Source organism: Pituophis catenifer, unplaced genomic scaffold, assembly GCF_029215685.1.
Source record: "Pituophis catenifer annectens isolate HBS135680 unplaced genomic scaffold, rPitCat1.0.hap2 SCAF_1, whole genome shotgun sequence".
Classification (NCBI taxonomy): Eukaryota; Metazoa; Chordata; class Lepidosauria; order Squamata; family Colubridae; genus Pituophis; species Pituophis catenifer.
Genome location: NW_027256881.1, coordinates 72022224 through 72041038, shown reverse-complemented (window position 1 = coordinate 72041038; position 18815 = coordinate 72022224). Strand labels below are relative to the sequence as shown.

Sequence of the window (18815 nt, the reverse complement as noted above, 5' to 3'; positions counted from 1 at the left end):
TGCAGAATTATGCTTTGATGAATAAAATCTGAATCATGGCTACAGCTGCACAGGAATTATTCCAATTGAATCTACATGGCTTAGACCTACTTCAGCCCAGAGCCCCAAATAGTCAGGCTATGGGAAGAGTACATGTGGACCATAAAATCCTATCAATGCTACCTTGAAGAGGTTCAAATTTACCCAAGCTTCATATTTTACTTATGCTAAATTAATGTGTGCGCGTAATGGATGCTAAGGCTGGCTGAAATGGTTTACTGGACACAATTAATTTGATACCATTTATTCACTTGCAGAATAAGGAGAACAAAAAGACGACAGGAAAAAAAATACGATTGTGTCTCACTGTATGTCTCTACTATTAGAATTAATACCACCAACAGGTTTATTTCCCCCTGTTCCTGCAAATCTCCCATCTGGTACAGAGATTTTAAGAGACCCACCAACCTTGGCAACTTTAAGACTTGTGGACTTCAACTCCCAGAGTTCCTCAACCAGCAAAGTTGGGTGAAGAACTCTGGGAGTTGAAGTCCACAAGTCTTAAAGTTGCCAAGGTTGGAGACCCCTGATCTAAGGTGAAGGACAAGATTTGCTCAAAAAGTAACTGAGCTCAAATCTATTTACAAAGTGTTGGTTAGGTCATAGGCTTAAAACCAAGGAAGATTTCTATGTGAAAAAGCTTCTTTATAGCTATTCACAAAACATGCTTATCTTGGTGCACCTGTATGCTTTGAGCTCTAGGACCCAGGGACAGTATTAAAATTCAATGTTTGTCTACTTAGTGACTTATGCAATTGAGCAACGGGGTTTATCTGTGATTTAGATGTCATCTTTGTAATTATAATAGAGAAGTGAAATTACCTTTTCTGGAACTGTGTGTGATTTGCAATGCAATTGCTACAAGAGCTGGTCGCACAAAGATATTAAGCAACTGATTCTTATAGGAGCCACACAGGAGGTTGGAGAAGGCTCGCCTAAACACAGGATCCTCTGTAGTAACAAATCCCATTTCTTTGTCATTGAGGATCACTTCCCCATTGACCAAGCTGGCAATGTTGGAATGCAGCGCCAAGGCGGATTTTACAGCTTTGCTGGCACAAAGATTATCTAACAACAATAACAACAATAAACAAATGCAAAAGAATATCAATACCTACAAAGATATGCTTTTAGCTTTCTGCTTTACTATGAAAATAAATTGGTGGGAGGAGGTGTCTTGCAATTCACATATTTTCACAATGGTCAATCTTGCATTCAGAATCGACTGAGACTTTCGGGGAAGTTTTCAAGGGGGGGGGGGGAATCTTTTTGAAAAAAATGTCCAAAAGACCCAGCTACTCTGTTGCTATTAGCCTTTTAAAAAAAAACTTCCTAAACTTACCAAAGAATGAAGAAATAAAGGAAAAACAGCAACCAAGACTTCTGGCTAAATTTTTCCCCCTCAAGTTTCCAAACTTTAAAAATGAGGATTTATCCAAAACAAATATATTCTTTGCTGTTGCTGGCACACTGGGGAATGACATTTTCAGCTCAAGTGGTCAATGTGCAAGGAGGTTTTTTTTTAAAAAAGAAAAGCTTTCCAGATTTTAGATTAGTTAATATTAGAACATTTTGGAAGCAGCTAAATCAGATCTTGTGAAATCTATAAAAGTGCAAGGAGGAAAATCAAAGGCAAAGGCAGCAGAAAACCTCAAACAAATACAGGCAAAACTGGAAAGAAGAACCACATTCTTGTACATGGGAGAAAGATGTCTGAACTGGGAACTTGCACATAAAATAATAATTATTTCCCCTTATCACCCCAAACAACCAGCAAGTACAACAGTATTCTATTTCCTGCCCTCAGCACCTAGCAAAAATATCTACAATATTGTATGGCAAACTAGTGAAAAAGAACAAAAAACCCCAAAAGACCTGCAGTCAAGCATCAGGAAAAACGGGAATTGAGGAAGATTTGTCCTCTTCCCCAAGTAATATTAATTCTGACTTTCAGAACCTTATTGTAATGACAAACTAGAAATGGGCTTATGGTTGGGGGGGGGGGAGGATTTTGCTTAAATTTGCCAGAACACTTTTTTAAAAAATGATTTATAAAACATTTTAAAAACTGTTTTATAATGTGTCTTCTACTTTTAAATGATAATATTTTTGTACATAACTGAAAGTCAAATCAACTCCTGAACAAGGGTTGGATAAATTCATCAAATTTTATCCCTATTGGGATTTTCACTAGGATGTAACTCAAGTTTGGTGCAGTGGTTAAGGTGCTAGATTAGAAACTAGGAAACCAGGAGTTCTAATTCCTCCTTAGGCACAGAAACTCGCTGGGTGACTTTCTCTCAACTCAACCCACCTCACGGGGTTATGGGGAAAATAAGGGGAGGGTACATAATTAACATTGCTTCAAATTGTACCATATAAAGATAGGATTTAAATCTACTATTTTTTTTGAAAAAATACAAAATGTTCCTTATTCTCCATGATAATCAGACAATCAGAAAGAGTTTTAGCTTTCTAAAGAAATATTCTTCAGTGGTAATTCTAGTCTTTGACTATCCTAAAATAGAAGCAAAGAATAATATAAACTATACTGCTTTCAGAAAAGGAAAAGATGTACAAGTGTGCTTGCATACCAGGCCAGTCTAGGAATCCTCCAAATAGCTGAGTTAAATTTTTCAACCAAAGTGTCTTTTCCACCAGAAGTTCAAAATCTATGGCTGGTAAATTCTGGAGCAAGATAGTGCAAATCAACACCCATGGATTCAGAACCATGTTTTCTATTTGTAAGAGCTCTATTTGGTAGGCTACATCAGTGACAAATTTCTGTATTTCCTCAGATGGCTTTTGGGGAATGTGCCTAAGAAGAAAATGTACAATGAGCAAAGCACTTAGAATGGTTATCTTGCAATCCCTTTTCAGCTTTAATTGAAGCATAGAAGAGTCCTTGGGTTTCCTTTCTTTTTCTTTCCTTTTTTTTTTTTTTTGCAAAGAATCTTTCAGCCCCTCTAAAGCAATTTATCTTTTAATAAACAAAGCCTTTTCCAAACTTCTATTACACACACACACACACTCCTTACATTCCAGTTATCCAATGATTTCAAAACGCAACAAAACAGAGCTACCAGATCTCGTTACAGACATCTGAACAATTACTAGAAGAGTTTCTCTGCATTGCTAGTCAATCATTATTTTTGCAGATAATATAAGAGCTCTATGAAAGACAGATACCAAAGCCTTTTTTTTTCTTGCAAGCTATTAAAAATACTCAACCATGAAATGCATACCTTGGAACTAAATTAAACGGATATTTATTCATTCTTCCAGCTTCCAATGTTCTGAGTGATACAGGCTGCCCAAAATGCACATGTATGCTTCCAAAATCTTCATTTAGAATTTTTCTGGCTTTCAAGAGTCCCTGAGGAATAAAAATGAAATAAAAATAAATTTTGAAGGCCGACTGATTTTACATAGCACCCGATTTCACAAATGTGATGCTGGACAAAGCAAACGACAAAGATACATAAAAATGTATCTTAAAATAGCAAGAAAAAAAACAAGAAAAAGACATATGAGAAGAACCATGGAAGAGTGTTTAAAAATCCATCCATAATAAAGTCACCTTGCAGGTACCCTGTTCCCAAAGAATCCTTAGGCCTTCCGAAAAAAGTTGCTCATGGCAACTTGAAAGCTTTGCAAGTTGACACACATCCTAAGAGATATACAGATGTCAAATCTGTAATATAATTATGTCTGTAATGTAATACATAATGATATGTAATACATACATAATGATATATAATATATATAATACATACATAATGATATGTAATATAATACAAATAGATATAATACATTTATTATTTATCTTCTTATAATTTCTGCATTACAGGTAGTCCTTGACTTACAACCTTTCGTTTAGTGACCATTCAAAGTTACAATGGCACTGAAAAAAAGTGATTTATGACCGTTTTTCACATTTACGACTGTTGCAAGATCCCTATGGCCACATGATCAAAATTTGGCACTTGGCAACTAGCATGCATTTATGACAGTTACACTATTCCAGGGTTACTGTATATGATCACCATTGGCCTTTCCAGCCGTCTTCCAACAAGTATAAAGCCAGATTCGCTTAATGCCCATGTGATTCATTTAACTGCAGCAATTTGCTTAACAATTGTGATAAAAAAGATCATAACATGAGGCACAACTCACTTAACAACTACCCTGCTTAGCAACAGAAATTTTGGGTTCAATTGTGGTCATAAGTCGAGGAAACCTGTACTGCTTCTTAAATTTGTACAGCTTTATTACTCTTACCTCTTTTATCCTCACAAAAAGTCTATGAGGTTTAATGCTATTATTTTTATTATTTTACAGAAGTAAAGCTGAAGTGGCCCTTGAAAAGTGGTACCCTAAAGAGAGTAACCAATTACAATTTAGCATACTAAGAATTAAAACAGAAAGCAATGAATTCTCTTTTTTTCTGTTTCTTTTCTTCTTAGGTGCACCTGTAAGGAGTTGGGAAGCTTCTGCCTTCATTTCAGATTACCCAGTTTTGTATACCGTTCAGTCTCCTAATTCATGTCTAGTTGAAATAAACCAATACCATAAACTATGGTTTAAAATTGGCTGCGATTAATCTAAATTTTCAAATTTCCTCTTGCAGCTGCATTGAACAAAGAAAAGGGAAAATATGGTGACACCTAAACTCACTCCAGCTTATTTTATTTTCGTAATGCTGATTTACAGTTTAGTATTATAATCACCCTACACCACAGGAAATAGCAAGACAGTATCCAACATTTCTCCCACAAGTATGCCAATTTAGATTTCTTACCGATGTAGATTCTTTTGGTTTAGGAACTCCCAAAAGTTCATATGCATAAAGAAATTCTTCCAACACCCTCTCATAACTGATACTGATTGGGACAAGATATACATCAAAAATCTCCCTTTTAAGAAAAGGATCCATCACAATATTGAGAAGACCTGCAGATACAAAGAACACCTTTTTTAAAAAAGAAAAGTACAAAAAGCCTTTTTAAAAGAAATCTAAGTTAATACCTAATTTTCATGTAGGAATTCAACCCTATATTTTAGGACTGTGCAAAAGATTCTGCATATGAACCATTTCATGCATAGAACAGGAAGTTCTTATCAATCCAGAGTCTTCTTTTTTTAAAAAACACAGATCCAAAATATCTATGTTTGATCCAGGCACAGAACTGGAATATACATGTTAGACAAGGTGTTCCAAAACAGATAAAACAGGAAGTACACAGGATGTAGGAGAAAAATTAAAACAAGGTAAGGGGAAAGGAAGAAGTGGGAAGAGCAAGGGAGGGGCTATCACCACCTAAGTATATGGAGCAGGGGTAAATGTAGTTCCCAACTAAAAGGAAAAAAGGCAAAAGAAACTTGGGAAGATTGAGGCAGGCAGTTGGCAGTTGCCATATGCGGTGGGTCCTTGGACAGCAAAGGTGACTAGCAAGGAAGTACTGGAGCGCATAACACCAGACATGTCACTGGAAGGCAAAATCACAAAACTGCATCTCACTAATTTTGACCATAATACAAGGGAATGCACTAGAAAAAGTAGTTATGCTTGGAAGAGTTAGTGGTAAAAGGAAACCAGGCCACCAAAGAACATGGTGGATGGATACCATCAAAGCTGACATCAGCCAGAGCAAAGAACAATTCAAAGTAGTGCAAGATCAGAAGATGTGAAGAGACCTGGCCCACAGAATTACCATGAGTTGGACATAACTGAATGGATAATATCATCATCATCATCACCATCATATGTGGTGAGATGACAACAAATGACTATGGGAAGGGGAAAGGAAAGATTGAGAGGAGGTGGGCACATGCTGAAGAAAGGAGGGGAGGATGAGATGCACAAACCTAGCTTTACTCACCCAGATGTCCCTACCAGGTATGTCTTGACTCAAACTAGGGAGCAATATTTTCTGGGTTTCAGTTTGGCTAGACTATAACCTACACTGGAATGGTCTGGCTAAACGTTCAAGCCACAATGTGTTTGTTCCATGCAAAGAACTTAACACATCCTTCATTTCAGGCACATGTGTCAGTCCCTAGTAGCTGTTGACAAATAAGGCTGGATTCTCCCCAAAGTTTATCAGCCAGAGTTACTAAAAAGAAAAAATAGTACAGAAATTTGAAAATTAAATGTTCTTTACCATGCCACTTGTCACTATATTCATTATTTTATTGTAAAGAGTCCATTGCTTGTAATGCTGCTTGCCTCTTGAAGCAGGGAGAGATTGCAATTTACTTCCCTCATATGGAAGGAATATGCACACATTCTGGCTCTGGAATCTTCTGGAATCTTCCAGCCTCTGAGAAGTCTACTAGATCAGGGATGTCAAACTCACATCGTCGCATTGTCGTCACATGACATATCACAACTTTTTCCCTTTGCTAAAACTGAGGTGGCCGTGGCCAGCGCATGACGCATCTGGCCCACAGGCCGGGAATTTGACATCCCTGCACTAGATGCTCCTATCAGATTTCTAATATCAATTTAAGTATTCACAGCCACATTGTACTAAAGGTACATTGTACAACTGTGCCTACAGCAGGTGTAACGTTTTGACCAACATACCAAACTTTGGAGACAATGTCTTTGCAGTACGGCTTCTAGTACCTTCAAGGTAAAACTCAACAGGGGCATGTCCATTCTTGAGAGAGGAGAAAAGAGAGAGAGAAAGAGAGAAGTTAACAATTAGCAAAACAAGTAAGATATATACATTTTTTCAGACAAGCAATTCATAAAATTGGGAGGGGGGGAATGAAGCAGCAAATAACTGTAAAAGTTAATTAAGAGGAAAACATGTATCTCTGATTTTCAAAATCTAAAATTAAAAGGAATCTCTTGTTCCTCAGGACAGATATATATATTTACATATTGCCAATGAAGTATCTACCATTAGCAAAAACCAACACAACATTACTGGCTATTATAAAGTTATTCACCTTTAAAATACATTTGACATATTCAGCAAACACTGCCCAATATAGCTTGTTGCCACCAAATGTACGTCGCATAAAAAAGGCACCTGATTTTCGAAGCAGCTCACCGACTATTTTCATTCCAAGGAAATCTGGCAAAAGCACAGAAGATAGATGAAAGAAGTCAACCATTGTCAGTCTTGCAAGATAGTCCAAAAGCTCTAACCTTATTATAAAATTACATTAATAGCATCTTGCCAACAAGGAAAGTCTATGTTAGACTCACTTGCTAGATCTTAGTAGAGTTTCCTGGATACTTTGCATGGCTTAATTAGACACATATATAAGACACAGCATGGCTAATAAAAATCCCCTTTTTAGATCCATTATAGTTTCCCCCCTTTTTTTCCTTACTTATCTTACTGTTCAAATGAGTTTTGGGCTACGTGTCTTGACTTTGAACATGGATGATGATTGTTGACCTAACTAACATCTCTGCCTTGAGAAGCTGGCTATTAATTAAACCCTGCTTAGTTAATAGCTTCTGCTTCTTCAATTAATTATCTTTAAAATAAAGTCTGAACTGCCATTCAATGTTTCTAAATCAAAGTTAGTTTCAATTCAGATTTCCATTAAAAAGCTAAAATGTATGTATACAGAACATGCTAAACTTTTTAACATATTCAATTTATATACTGTACCTTTACAAAGTGCTCAAAAAGATATTGAAGAGCTTCAGTATCTATATCTGTTTTTGGCATTATGTGATCATTTGCATCTCATGTTTATTAAAGTTTACAAGTTCATATATATTAGAAGCTGAAGTTCAAAGTAATTTCTGAATATGGATTACATGCAGTCATGAATTTGAATTAACTTAAAACAAGTTACTCTGTTTTCTATGAATGGGAACAGGGGGAGGGCTGTGAATTCAGCCTTTTTTTTAATGTTGGTGTTTTTTGCCCAGAAGTATAAATGATTTACAACAAACACACAGAAATCATAAATAAAGAAGAAATGTTTCAATCCAGTTTTATAACAGTCAGATCAAGCCAGCTTCAACTAACATAAAATTCTGGGAACTAAAAGCAAATTATAATAAAATTAAAATGTTTACCTATTCCTGCTGCAATGACGGGCAAAGCCAAGTCATAGCTATATGACACGTAGGACAGTAAGAGAAAATCGATGTAGCTTCGATGGCTGGGCAACAGGACAACGGGATGTTCTTGGATTGCCTGTTGTAACTAACAGGACACAACATGTTATTTACGTTTAAGAGACATCGTGAATGACTTTTTGTTTAAAAAGGCAATGCTTTACTAAAACAAATACTACAACTATGCCATTTGTTTTCTCCAAGCTAAAATGCTAATTTTATGAAGAGATGCACATTTTGCATTGAAATCCATGGGCTACATCTACCTGCAACCCTGTACCAGAGGTGAAATGTAAAATTTGTTACTACAGGTTCTGTGGGCATGGCTTGGTGGGGGGAGTTAATGTGACTGGGTGGGCGTGGCCAACCTTTTTTTTTTTTTTTTTACTTTTAAAAGCATTTTTCTACAACCTCTTCGGCTGAAGAGGTTGTAAAAAAATGCTTTTAAAAGCCTCTGACGATCCCAGCTGAGTTGCCTGATCTGCAGAGGCTTTTTTTCTTTTAAAAGCCTCTGACAATCCCAGCTGAGCTGCACAATCATCAGAGACTTTTTTTTTTTACTTTTAAAAGCATTTTTTCGGCCGAAGAGGTTGTAGAAAAAAACTTTTAAAAATAAAGCTTTTTAAAAAAGCTTTTAAAAATAAAAAAAAAAAAGCCTCTGATGATTGAGTGGCTCAGCTGGACATGGGGAGGGCAGGGATTTTTGCTACCAGTTCTCCAAACCATCCGCCTCCATCGCTACCGGATCGGGCGATCCGGTCCGAACCGGGAACATTTCATCCCTGCCCTGTACCATTAATGATGGCCACAGATTATATTTTCTATCGCTCACATGTGACTCCCTTAATCTAAAATTAATTCTGGAAGACTAGAATTCAGAAGGCATATTTGTTTATGTTAGTTATTTATTTATAGCAATAGCATTTAAAACTTATATACCGTTTCATAGTGCTTTACAGCCCTCTCTAACTGGTTTACAGAGTCAGCATATTTCCCCCAACAATCTGGGTCCTCATTTTTACCGACCTCGGAAGGAGGGAAGGCTGAGTCAACCTTGAGCTTGGTGAGATTAGATCTGCCAAATTGCTGGCAGCCGGTGATCAGCAGAAGTAGCCTGCAGTACTGCATTCTAACCACTCGCCACCATGGCTTATAAAATTTATTGGCCACCCATCTTAGCACAGGGCAACTCTGGGCGGCTTACAACCAACCACTATATAGGGACTAAATGTGCAAAAACATGCCTGCAAAAATGGGAATTTAGCTCTGTACTTTGACAGGACAACAACTATGGGGTTCACAACTATAATTCACAACTCTTTTCTCCCATATTTCACTGATAACAATTCCTTTGATTGGATTTTAAAAAATTTTGCTTTCCCACCCAAACCAGCATGCAATGTATTTTGTGTTAAATAACTCCCAATAATTTCTATCTGGAAAAAATGGTGGGTGATTTCAGTTGCGTTGCCCGAAGTTCAAATTAGTTCACTGAATCTTCAGTTGAAGTACAGATCAGTGCTTAGTACCAATCTGTCATCTATATACTACTAAAACTCTTGTGTCTGTAACTTTTACTGGGCAAAATGTTGCAACATAGGGCAAAACATTTTCAAACAAGGCACCTCAAATAAGCTAACCTACAACATGTTGGGACCTGTTACTCCCATGGGAATGAAATTTTGAAAAGTTTTTGCCATTTCCTTGCTGCCACCATGCTGCTGGGATCATACGATCCTCATTTACGTTGTCTTGACACCTTCCCACAAATTAATGGGGAAGGCCTCAACTTACCACCACAATTGAGCCTAAAATTTCTGTTGATAAGTGAGACATTTGTTAAGTGAATTATGCCCCATTTTATGACCTTTCTTGGTACAGTTGTTAAGTGAATCCCTGCAGTTGTTAAGTTAGTAACACGGTTGTTAAGTGAATCTGGCTTCCCCATTGACTTTGCTTGTCAGAAAGTCGCAAAAAGTGTTCACATGACCCCGGGACATTGCAACCATCACAAATATGAGTCAGTTGCCAAGCATCTGAATTTTCATCAAGTGGCCATGGGGATGCTGCAATGGTTGTTAAGTGTGAAAAATGCTCATAAGTCACTTTTTTCAGTGCTGTTATAACTTCGAAGGTCGCTAAATGAAGTGTTGTAGGTCAAGGACTACCTGTATATCTGAAAAAATGATCCAACGGGTCAGAGGTTGTTTAGTATAAGAAAGCCAGACCCTTTCCCAGATAGTTTTCTAAATTGTAATAGACAAAAGATTGATAGAAACTAGGTGGTCAGAGTCCAATGCTTTTAGAATTTAGATTATAAACTAGGAAACAAAAACAAGTTCTGGCTATGTCCTGAATGAAGTGCATCTATATGTCTGTAAAAGCTTTGCTGTTCTGTAGCTAGCTATTTTATTTGCTGCTTTTTACCTATTTCTCTGGGTATATTTTTCATAGTCAGATATATTTCTTAAAATCAAGGAGCTACAAGACACTTGTTGGTAATGATCTGAGTACTAACTTGGGTAATTTCTTTGCTTATATTAGTTGTGAAAATCACGCTGATCAGCAATATGGACCTTTAACCACTAAATGTAGTCATGTGGTAAGAAAATACAGGGAATCACAAGGAGTCCCTCTGTGGGAAGATGGGTGGTTCCAAAATGTGACAGATGGATGGATGGATGGATAGAGATAGATAGATGATGATAGACAGACAGTCAGTCAGACAGATAGACAAACTTAAGCATTCCCATACATTCCCAGCATAAGCAAAGCAAAGTTTGTCTCATCACTCAATATGGAACATTGTGATTTACAAACATTTAGCCTTTCTCAGCCTGGTGTCTTCCAGGTGTGGCTGGTTCAGAATTCATGAAAACTGCACAGTCAAGAGTATTAACAAATACTTAAACTTTAAACATAATTAAAAAATGGTCTACTCTGATCATTTTTCAGAATGAGTTTGGTAGCATCTTATCAGACTAACAAATTTTATGAAAAGACATAAGCTTTCTAAGCTAGGACTCACTTCATCAGATCCATGAAGAGGTTAAGCTGATGTAGGATGTACAATGGAATGAGGTAGGCAAAAGAGAAGGGAACACAGGATAATTATAGAGATGAAGGTTACATGTGAGAGACACAAGTACCTTATTAATTAACAATTGTAATATGTTAAAAATCCAATCTATTTATTAACCCTATTTGAGAATGACTTTATGTCTAAGTTTTACTTATGAAAGTGACAATTTCAACCCAAATCTTTGGTTACAGTGATTGCCACACTTCTAAAATGTTACCAATCTGTCCCTTATTCCTGCCTTTAAATATTCCTGTGAAAATATGAATATGAGCCAATATGAAATATGAAACCAATCAGTTTCGTATCCCAACTTATTTTGACAAAAAAAAAATACAAGATCAGGTAAATAAATGCGCTTGGAAAAGGATCCATTTGGCAAAACACAATGGTTTCCATCTTCCAACTCAATATCATCTATCAATTAATCTTCCACATGCAAATATTCAAATCCTCCCCAGCAAATTTTGTGATGGAGGTGGGGAGGGAATAAGAAGTTGAAAAATGGGGCAGTTCTATTACAGACATAAGCCTACAGCACTCCAAAATTAAGCCCTCTTGCATAAATCTCCCCTCACTTTATAGATCTGCTCCAATTGCAACCAAGTTTTGTAATACTTCTAAGAAGAAATCCTCATCACATATTTCTAACTATGAATTTGGTTAATTCTAGGTTTATCTTTTGATAGGTTAGGTGTGGTTAAATAGAACAGGCACACCTGATCATTTTCTTACTAGTACACCTGAGACTATGACAAAACAATTTACCCACATAGTGCTGAAAACTATTTTAGAAAGCAGAAAAGATAAAGCAAAAAAAGAGAAAATGAGATCAGCTTCAACATGTGACTTAAGAAAGCAAAAAACCTTTTTTATGAAAAAGTTGACTGTTAGGGGAAACTCTCCTAAAGTATCAATATTTATGTTAAAGCACATTTCCACATAATATTAGCATTGCTTCAATTTATGATGAAAACATGACATAATTACATACTTCCAGAATAGATCTATCCATTTGTAAGGTGACAGAGCTGTCTACAGGTTCTTAGATGGTAACTACTCTCACTAACTCCATCCCACCTTTACAGTTGTCTTCATTTGTCAAACTAATTCTTGCTTTTTAAAAGGTTTTTTAGAATACCTATTGTTTTGCTGTTGCTTTGCATATAGAGAAAAACTGTAGGAACTTTGATACCATCTATCTAAAGAAATATCATACAAGAAAAAAATTGTTTGCATAATTGTTACTTGTTCTTCATCCACTATACCTATTCTTATATGCCCCACAAAGTAATCTACAGTCCCTCAACGTTAAGCACAATTGTAATATATCTAGCATTGTGAAAAATTACAGTTTTTCAAAAAAAAAAAAAAAGGATTGAGTCACATAATTGGTTACTGAGATTTTCTCTCCTTCAGCTAATGTTCTACCAGCTGGGTAAATCTTCCAAGTACTTACCAACTAGTTACAAAACACTGAGCAAACAAAGACCTACCTCCCAGAAGCTATTATACTTGGCTGTGGGAGTCTGGTTTGTTTTATACCTTGAGACTTTCCCTGTTTGGGATAAAGAAATCCTTTTTAAGAATCATCTCTGCTTAGGCATCTGTTATGGGCAGAGACTACACTGCACTAAAACAGAAATGTGCTGGAGTAAAAATGAATTCAGTGTTTCACCTCAACTATCATTTCTGAAGGTAGGAAAAGAAATAACTTGATTTCTAGTAACTTACACGGTCTCATCTACACCATTTTCTGGCACCACAAATAAGAGGTTTACCACCTCTTTCTGGATTTTTATTTTTTATTATTTTTTGGCTACCTGGTCTCACCTAAAGCCCTAAACATCCCATCAAAGTCCTCATCCTTCAAAGCTGAGTCTACTTAACTTTCTAAATCAAAGTTAGCTAGGCCTCATCTTGTAGCTGGGCAATGGTAGAAGAGAGCTAATCAAAACAGGGCCTTAATCTTTGTGGGACATGTTTAAGAACAGCATGAAAAGATGGGCATTTTAGGATTTTACTGATGGCTAACAAACAAGCTAATGATAGGTTACTACTTTTGATGCCTTTACAATTGTCAGTAGCGAGACACACATTTTAAAGCAATAACAGACCCTTGGAATTATTTTGCAGTTTACTCCAATCCCATATTAAGAACTGCATATAATTTTTGTAAAAATTAATATTTATTTATTGTTGCATATGGACATCTGCAGTCACATTTCTTTCTGTTTCTTGTTCTGAATCTTGGTATGACGATCCACAACAAGTAACAACTTTTAGTGAAGAGTATGTTAATGGGATAACAAATGCACAACCCAAGGAATTTGGAAAGCTTACTGTAACTAGCAAGTCTTGCATTAATTCACCCTGATTGCATTTGCATAAAATGCTATTTTATTAGGAATTATTCATACATACTTACTTTTTGCATGCCATCTTCATTTACGTACACGCTCTTGAAAAGGCATTTAAAGATTTTGCTCAGAGTGAAAGCAAAAAACCGAACAGCTCCCATATGCATGCCGTGTCCCATCTCATCCAGAATTTCTGATGCCTCTTCTTGAATAATATCAAGGGATTCACCAGTCTCTTTTGATAGCTAAGCACAGAAATCAAGAGCTTTAATTAATAAAGACATCCCTCAAATATTCTGAATTTATGGACTTGCTGAATCAGAGTAAAACTCTGAAACCTAGACTTCTGCCCAACGGAGGCCCACCAAACATCTGTTAAAACCCATAAAAAGGACATCAGAAATAACAGTGCTTTCTGCTCATTTTCCCAACAACTAGTACTGGACAAATAGGTACATAATCACCATAAATGGCAGCCATTAATAAGCTTAACTTTCATTACAGGTAGTCCTCAACTTACAACAGTTCGTTTAATGACCGTTCGAAGTTATAACGGCACTGAAAAAAATGACTTGTGACCATTTTTCACACTTATGACCGTTGCAGCATCCCCATGGTGATTTACATTCGGATGCTTGACAACTGGTCATATTTATGATGGTTGCAGTGTCTGAGGGTCCATATTTTGCGACCTTCTGACAAGCAAAGGCAATGGGGTAGCCAGATTCATTTAAGAATTGTTAATTCTAATTTAACAACTGCAGCAATACACTTAAGAAATGTCGCAGGAAAAAGTCGTAAAATGGGACAAAATTCACTTAACAAATTTCGCACTTAGCAACGTAAGTTCTGGGCTCAATTGTGTTCATAAGTAGAAGACTACCTGTAGTTGATTAAACAGTAAAGCCTTTTTAATCCATTTATTTATGAATGTATAAACTGCTTAAGACAACTCTGAATAGAGTATAACAGCCACGTTTTATGCAAAAAGAACTATAAAATTCAATCATATATAAGAAATACGATATATAATTATAGTAAATTCCTGGCATTTCAGTCTGAACAGCTGTATGGATGGATGTATCCCACCCAAGAAAAGAATTGGGACTAGCCTCATTAGACATTACCAAGACATTAGAACTATATCTCCTTGAGTGGTATATCTCCAAACAACTTTTTACAAAATTAATAAATTACAATCAGCACAAGTCAAACAAATCTCCCTGATTTGGAAATACGTCTTTAGGGAGCTTCAAAAGTATAATGAAAAAGCACAGTTATTTCAAGGAAGAGTTCTATCACAAATCTTGAAGAGAGGAAAAAACAACAACTAGGGAGCCAGGATAAGACTTCATAATTAGGATAATGGTGGATAATAAAGTTACTGGTCAAATCATTATAAACAGCAGCTGACAAATAAACAACTGAAAGGGGAGCAGATAACAGGTTGACATACCTGCTTGATGACATACTGAACCTGTTCAGATTGTAGAACAATACTTTTAATGGCACTTGGCTTGCAGGGAGAAAGTTCTTTATAAACAACAGGAGTATAACATTTCATTGCATATCTGAGGTCGCTGGACTGCCGTCGCTCTTCCAAAATATCTTCAAATTCATATTTTTTCTTTGATGTGAGATTTTTCTGCTGGGAATAATACAAATGGAGAATTAGACACTGGCCACATTAGCACACAATTTTAAGTAAAATAATCTATCTTTTTTTTTTTTTTAATTTGATTTATATGCCGCCCTTCTCCAGAGACTCAGGGCGGCTTACAGTGCGTTAAGCAATAGCCTTCATACTTTTGTATATTTATACAAAGTCAGCTTATTGCCCCCACAAACTGGGTCCTCAATTTACCTACCTTAGAAAGGATGGAAGGCTGAGTTAACCTTGAGCCTGGCGAGATTCGATCTTACTTTAATTGCAGACAGCTGGTGTTAAATTACAGTGCTTCTGTCTGTTGAGCTAAACCAGGCTCCTCAGTGTCATCTTATTACACTTCTATATATAAAAATGCATTGTTCCAGCATTTGAAGTCCCACCAGCATGAGTGGGCAACCAAATAAAGCAGGGAGAAGTAAACATGTTGTGTTGTGTTGTGTTGTGTTGTGTTGTGTTGTGTTGTGTTGTGTTGTGTTATGTTGTGTTGCCTGCCTGCCTCCCTCCCTCCCTTGGTGAGTCTGTGTTGACTCTTGGTGACAGCCTGGACAAGTCCTGTAGTTTCCTTGGCATCGTTCTTGGAAGCGGTTTGATCCCTGCCTTCTTCCTAGGATTGAGAGTGAGTGACTAGCCAAAAGGAATTACTTAGCCAGCAGGGATTTGTGCCTAAGGAGGGACTAAAACACAGAGTGTCTTGGTTTCTAACAGTGGTGAAATCCAAATTTTTTTACTACTGGTTCTGTGAGCGTGGTTTGGTGGGCGTGGTGTGGTGTGACTTGGTGGATGTGGCTTGGTGAGCGTGGCAGGGGAATGATACTACAAAATCTCCATTCCCACCCCACTCCAGGGGAAGGATACTGCAAAATCTCCATTCCCACCCCACTCTGGGGCCAGCCAGAAGTGGTATTTGCCGGTTCTCCGAATTATTCAAAATTTCCGCTACCGGTTCTCCAGAACCTGTCAGAACCTGCTGGATTTCACCCCTGGTTTCTAACCTGGTACCTCAAACCATTACACCAAACTGGGCCTTACGTTCTAATAGAGTTGTGGTTTATTGCATATTCCAAGAAACCAAGATCTGAAAGTCAATCTATAAACCCGAGTTTACAGAATTACCCTACATTCAAGAAGACAAGCAAACAGAAACCAAGTTTTAAGCCGTTTAGGCATATCAAATAAATCCTAGCAACCACAACAGATTTATTCCCAGATAGGTATGGCAGCTTTAACGATTTTGTTCAGCTTTTAAGATTTTATAGTAATAAATGTTATGTAATACTTTTGTAATGTTTGCTGTCAATTTGTAAGATGCAATCAACCCACACATATAAGACACAAGGGATTATTACTGGCATCTACAGGTTCTAGAAAACATATCCTATTGATACTGTCACTTCCTTCCTTCATCTGAAGCTACAACATTAAACCTGGCTAGTTCTGTAACAATAGAGTCCTCCTACTTGCATCCTACTCACACACTGGAAGAACTCCAATCTTTAAAAGTTCTTAGAATGCCGAAATCCTTATAATGTGAGCCCAGAAGAAGTGAAAAACATTTACACAAGTTTCAGGATCTGGCATTCTGCTCTGAAGAACACTATTACACTCAGGGGGTCATGTGGCAGGAAGGAGGCACAGAATCTGACACAAATTACACTCTGAATCAAATGTTCCTGGGACCATTAACTTATCTGTAAATATTTACTGATAGTAGGTAGCATTGAACTTAATGGAACTTATACATATATTTATGTACATAGAAGTAAGTGTACATAGAGCAGTGTTTCTAAACCTTGGTAGCTTGAAGATGGGTGGACTTCAACTCCCAGAATCCCCCAGCCAGCGCTGCTGAAGTCCACCCATCTTCAAGCTACCAAGGTTGAGAAACACTGACATAGAGGATTGCATTAGTAGAGTCTAGGTAAAATCCCTAACATTAGTAGAGTTCCTTAAAAATCTTAAAATATGAACAAAAATGATAAAAGTGTGAGAAAGAGGATTCAGAAATGATTACCCAATTTTACTAGAATTTATTCAAACAATCCCTGCCTCCTAAATCAGTTAACAAAGAAATGTGACACATCCTCAGATCATTCAGGTCTTTCATGTGTCATGTCAGATTATATTGTAAATCTGACATGACACATGAAAGACCTGAATTAGTTTCTGAAGGTTAAAAAGAGTGGTGAGAAGATGTTTGGTATTTACATTAACACTTGAGGGTTTCTATTATTTTTGCTTTTAAAAGCCTAAATGAGGCTCCAAACAAAAAAATCAAAGAATCATCTTACTGCACTGCCTTTACAAGTAATCCTCAACATACAACCAAATTTACAATGTACCCCAAAAATAGAATTTAGAACCTGGTTTTGAAGTTACAACATCGCGCCCCCCCCCCCCATCACTTGACTACATTTTGGGTGCTGGGCAACCAGCTCACATTTACAGCAGCTCTCTGGAGTCAGATGATTATGATTTACATTTTTGCGGCAATCAGCTTTTTTCTGGTTACTGGCAAAACCCACTCCATAGCATTTAACAACATAAAGTGTTTGCTTTACGACGGTCATAAAAAAGCTCACAAAATCAGGTCTGGTTTCATGGGGAGCTGCTTTGTAACCATCACGACTTAAGATCATAATTGTGGGCTCAATTACACACATAATTCGGAGGACTACCTGTACTTCTAACAGATTTTAACCTTTTTTCAATAAGAATAATCCCAAAGCCGGACTGAATATAACAAATTGATATACCAGATTGTTTCTGGGCATCACAGAGTTTAATGGCACACCGACGCAATAAAACATACCGTATTTTTCGGAATGTAAGACGCACCAGAGTATAAGATGCAGCTTAGTTTTTGGAAATAGGGAAAAAAAATCTGCCTACCAGGTATTCATCTGGCTAGCGTCCTTAGTCTGGTCAGCTTCAGCACATTAGTTTGCTGGTTTTTTATCCCCTGCTTGGGGATAAAAAAAACAGCTTCTAAAGCACAACTGATCTTTGGAGAGAGAAGCAATGAGAAAAGCAGGCAAACCACGGAGATTGCTTCACTCGCTCGCGCCTCTTTAGGGCTGAAGAAAAGCTTCAGAGCTGAGAGTGGGAGGGAGCAGACAAAGCAGGGAAGCAGAGATTGCTAGCGCCTCGTTAGGGCTGAAAAAAAGTTTCGAAAAAGCTACATTTGGAGTATAAGACGCATCCAAATTTCAGCCTCTTTTAGGAGGGGAAAAAGTGTCTCTTATACTACGAAAAATACAGTAGTTTTAACTGATCATTGGAAAGAATGGGTATCTATTAAATAATTCCAACATTCAAATATCTGTGGTTGACATCATTTGTGCTATTATGTAATTGGTCCTTTTAATCCGTTATTCAGATCTTTTTTCCTGCAACTTTGGTAACAGAATACACAAGAAGATATGGAAAGTATCTTTGTTCAAACCTTGACATTCCCAGTTTCAAATATCACAGACAGAAAGGGTGAGAAAGAATTGCTACCCAAAACTTTGAAGAGCCATTTTTAATCAGAATAGACAGCAAGATGATGTAATACTGTGATTCTATATAAAAAAG

General features: G+C 36.9%; 1 protein-coding gene across 3 annotated transcripts in view; it reads right to left on the bottom strand.

Moving 5' to 3' along the window:
* Positions 1-18815, bottom strand: part of GNPAT (glyceronephosphate O-acyltransferase) — a 35093-nt gene that overhangs the window by 12354 nt on the left and 3924 nt on the right. For 2 of the 3 annotated variants that reach the window (XM_070932577.1, XM_070932580.1), the window contains exons 2-10: positions 15030-15221; positions 13642-13818; positions 8093-8222; positions 7000-7127; positions 6629-6704; positions 4841-4992; positions 3285-3415; positions 2634-2857; positions 862-1107 (exon numbers count right to left, since the gene is read on the bottom strand). In XM_070932577.1, the coding sequence (XP_070788678.1) occupies positions 862-1107; positions 2634-2857; positions 3285-3415; positions 4841-4992; positions 6629-6704; positions 7000-7127; positions 8093-8222; positions 13642-13818; positions 15030-15221 (1456 nt within the window). The remainder of the gene's footprint in view (positions 1-861; positions 1108-2633; positions 2858-3284; positions 3416-4840; positions 4993-6628; positions 6705-6999; positions 7128-8092; positions 8223-13641; positions 13819-15029; positions 15222-18815) is intronic. The other variant, XM_070932579.1, reaches the window with a different exon arrangement.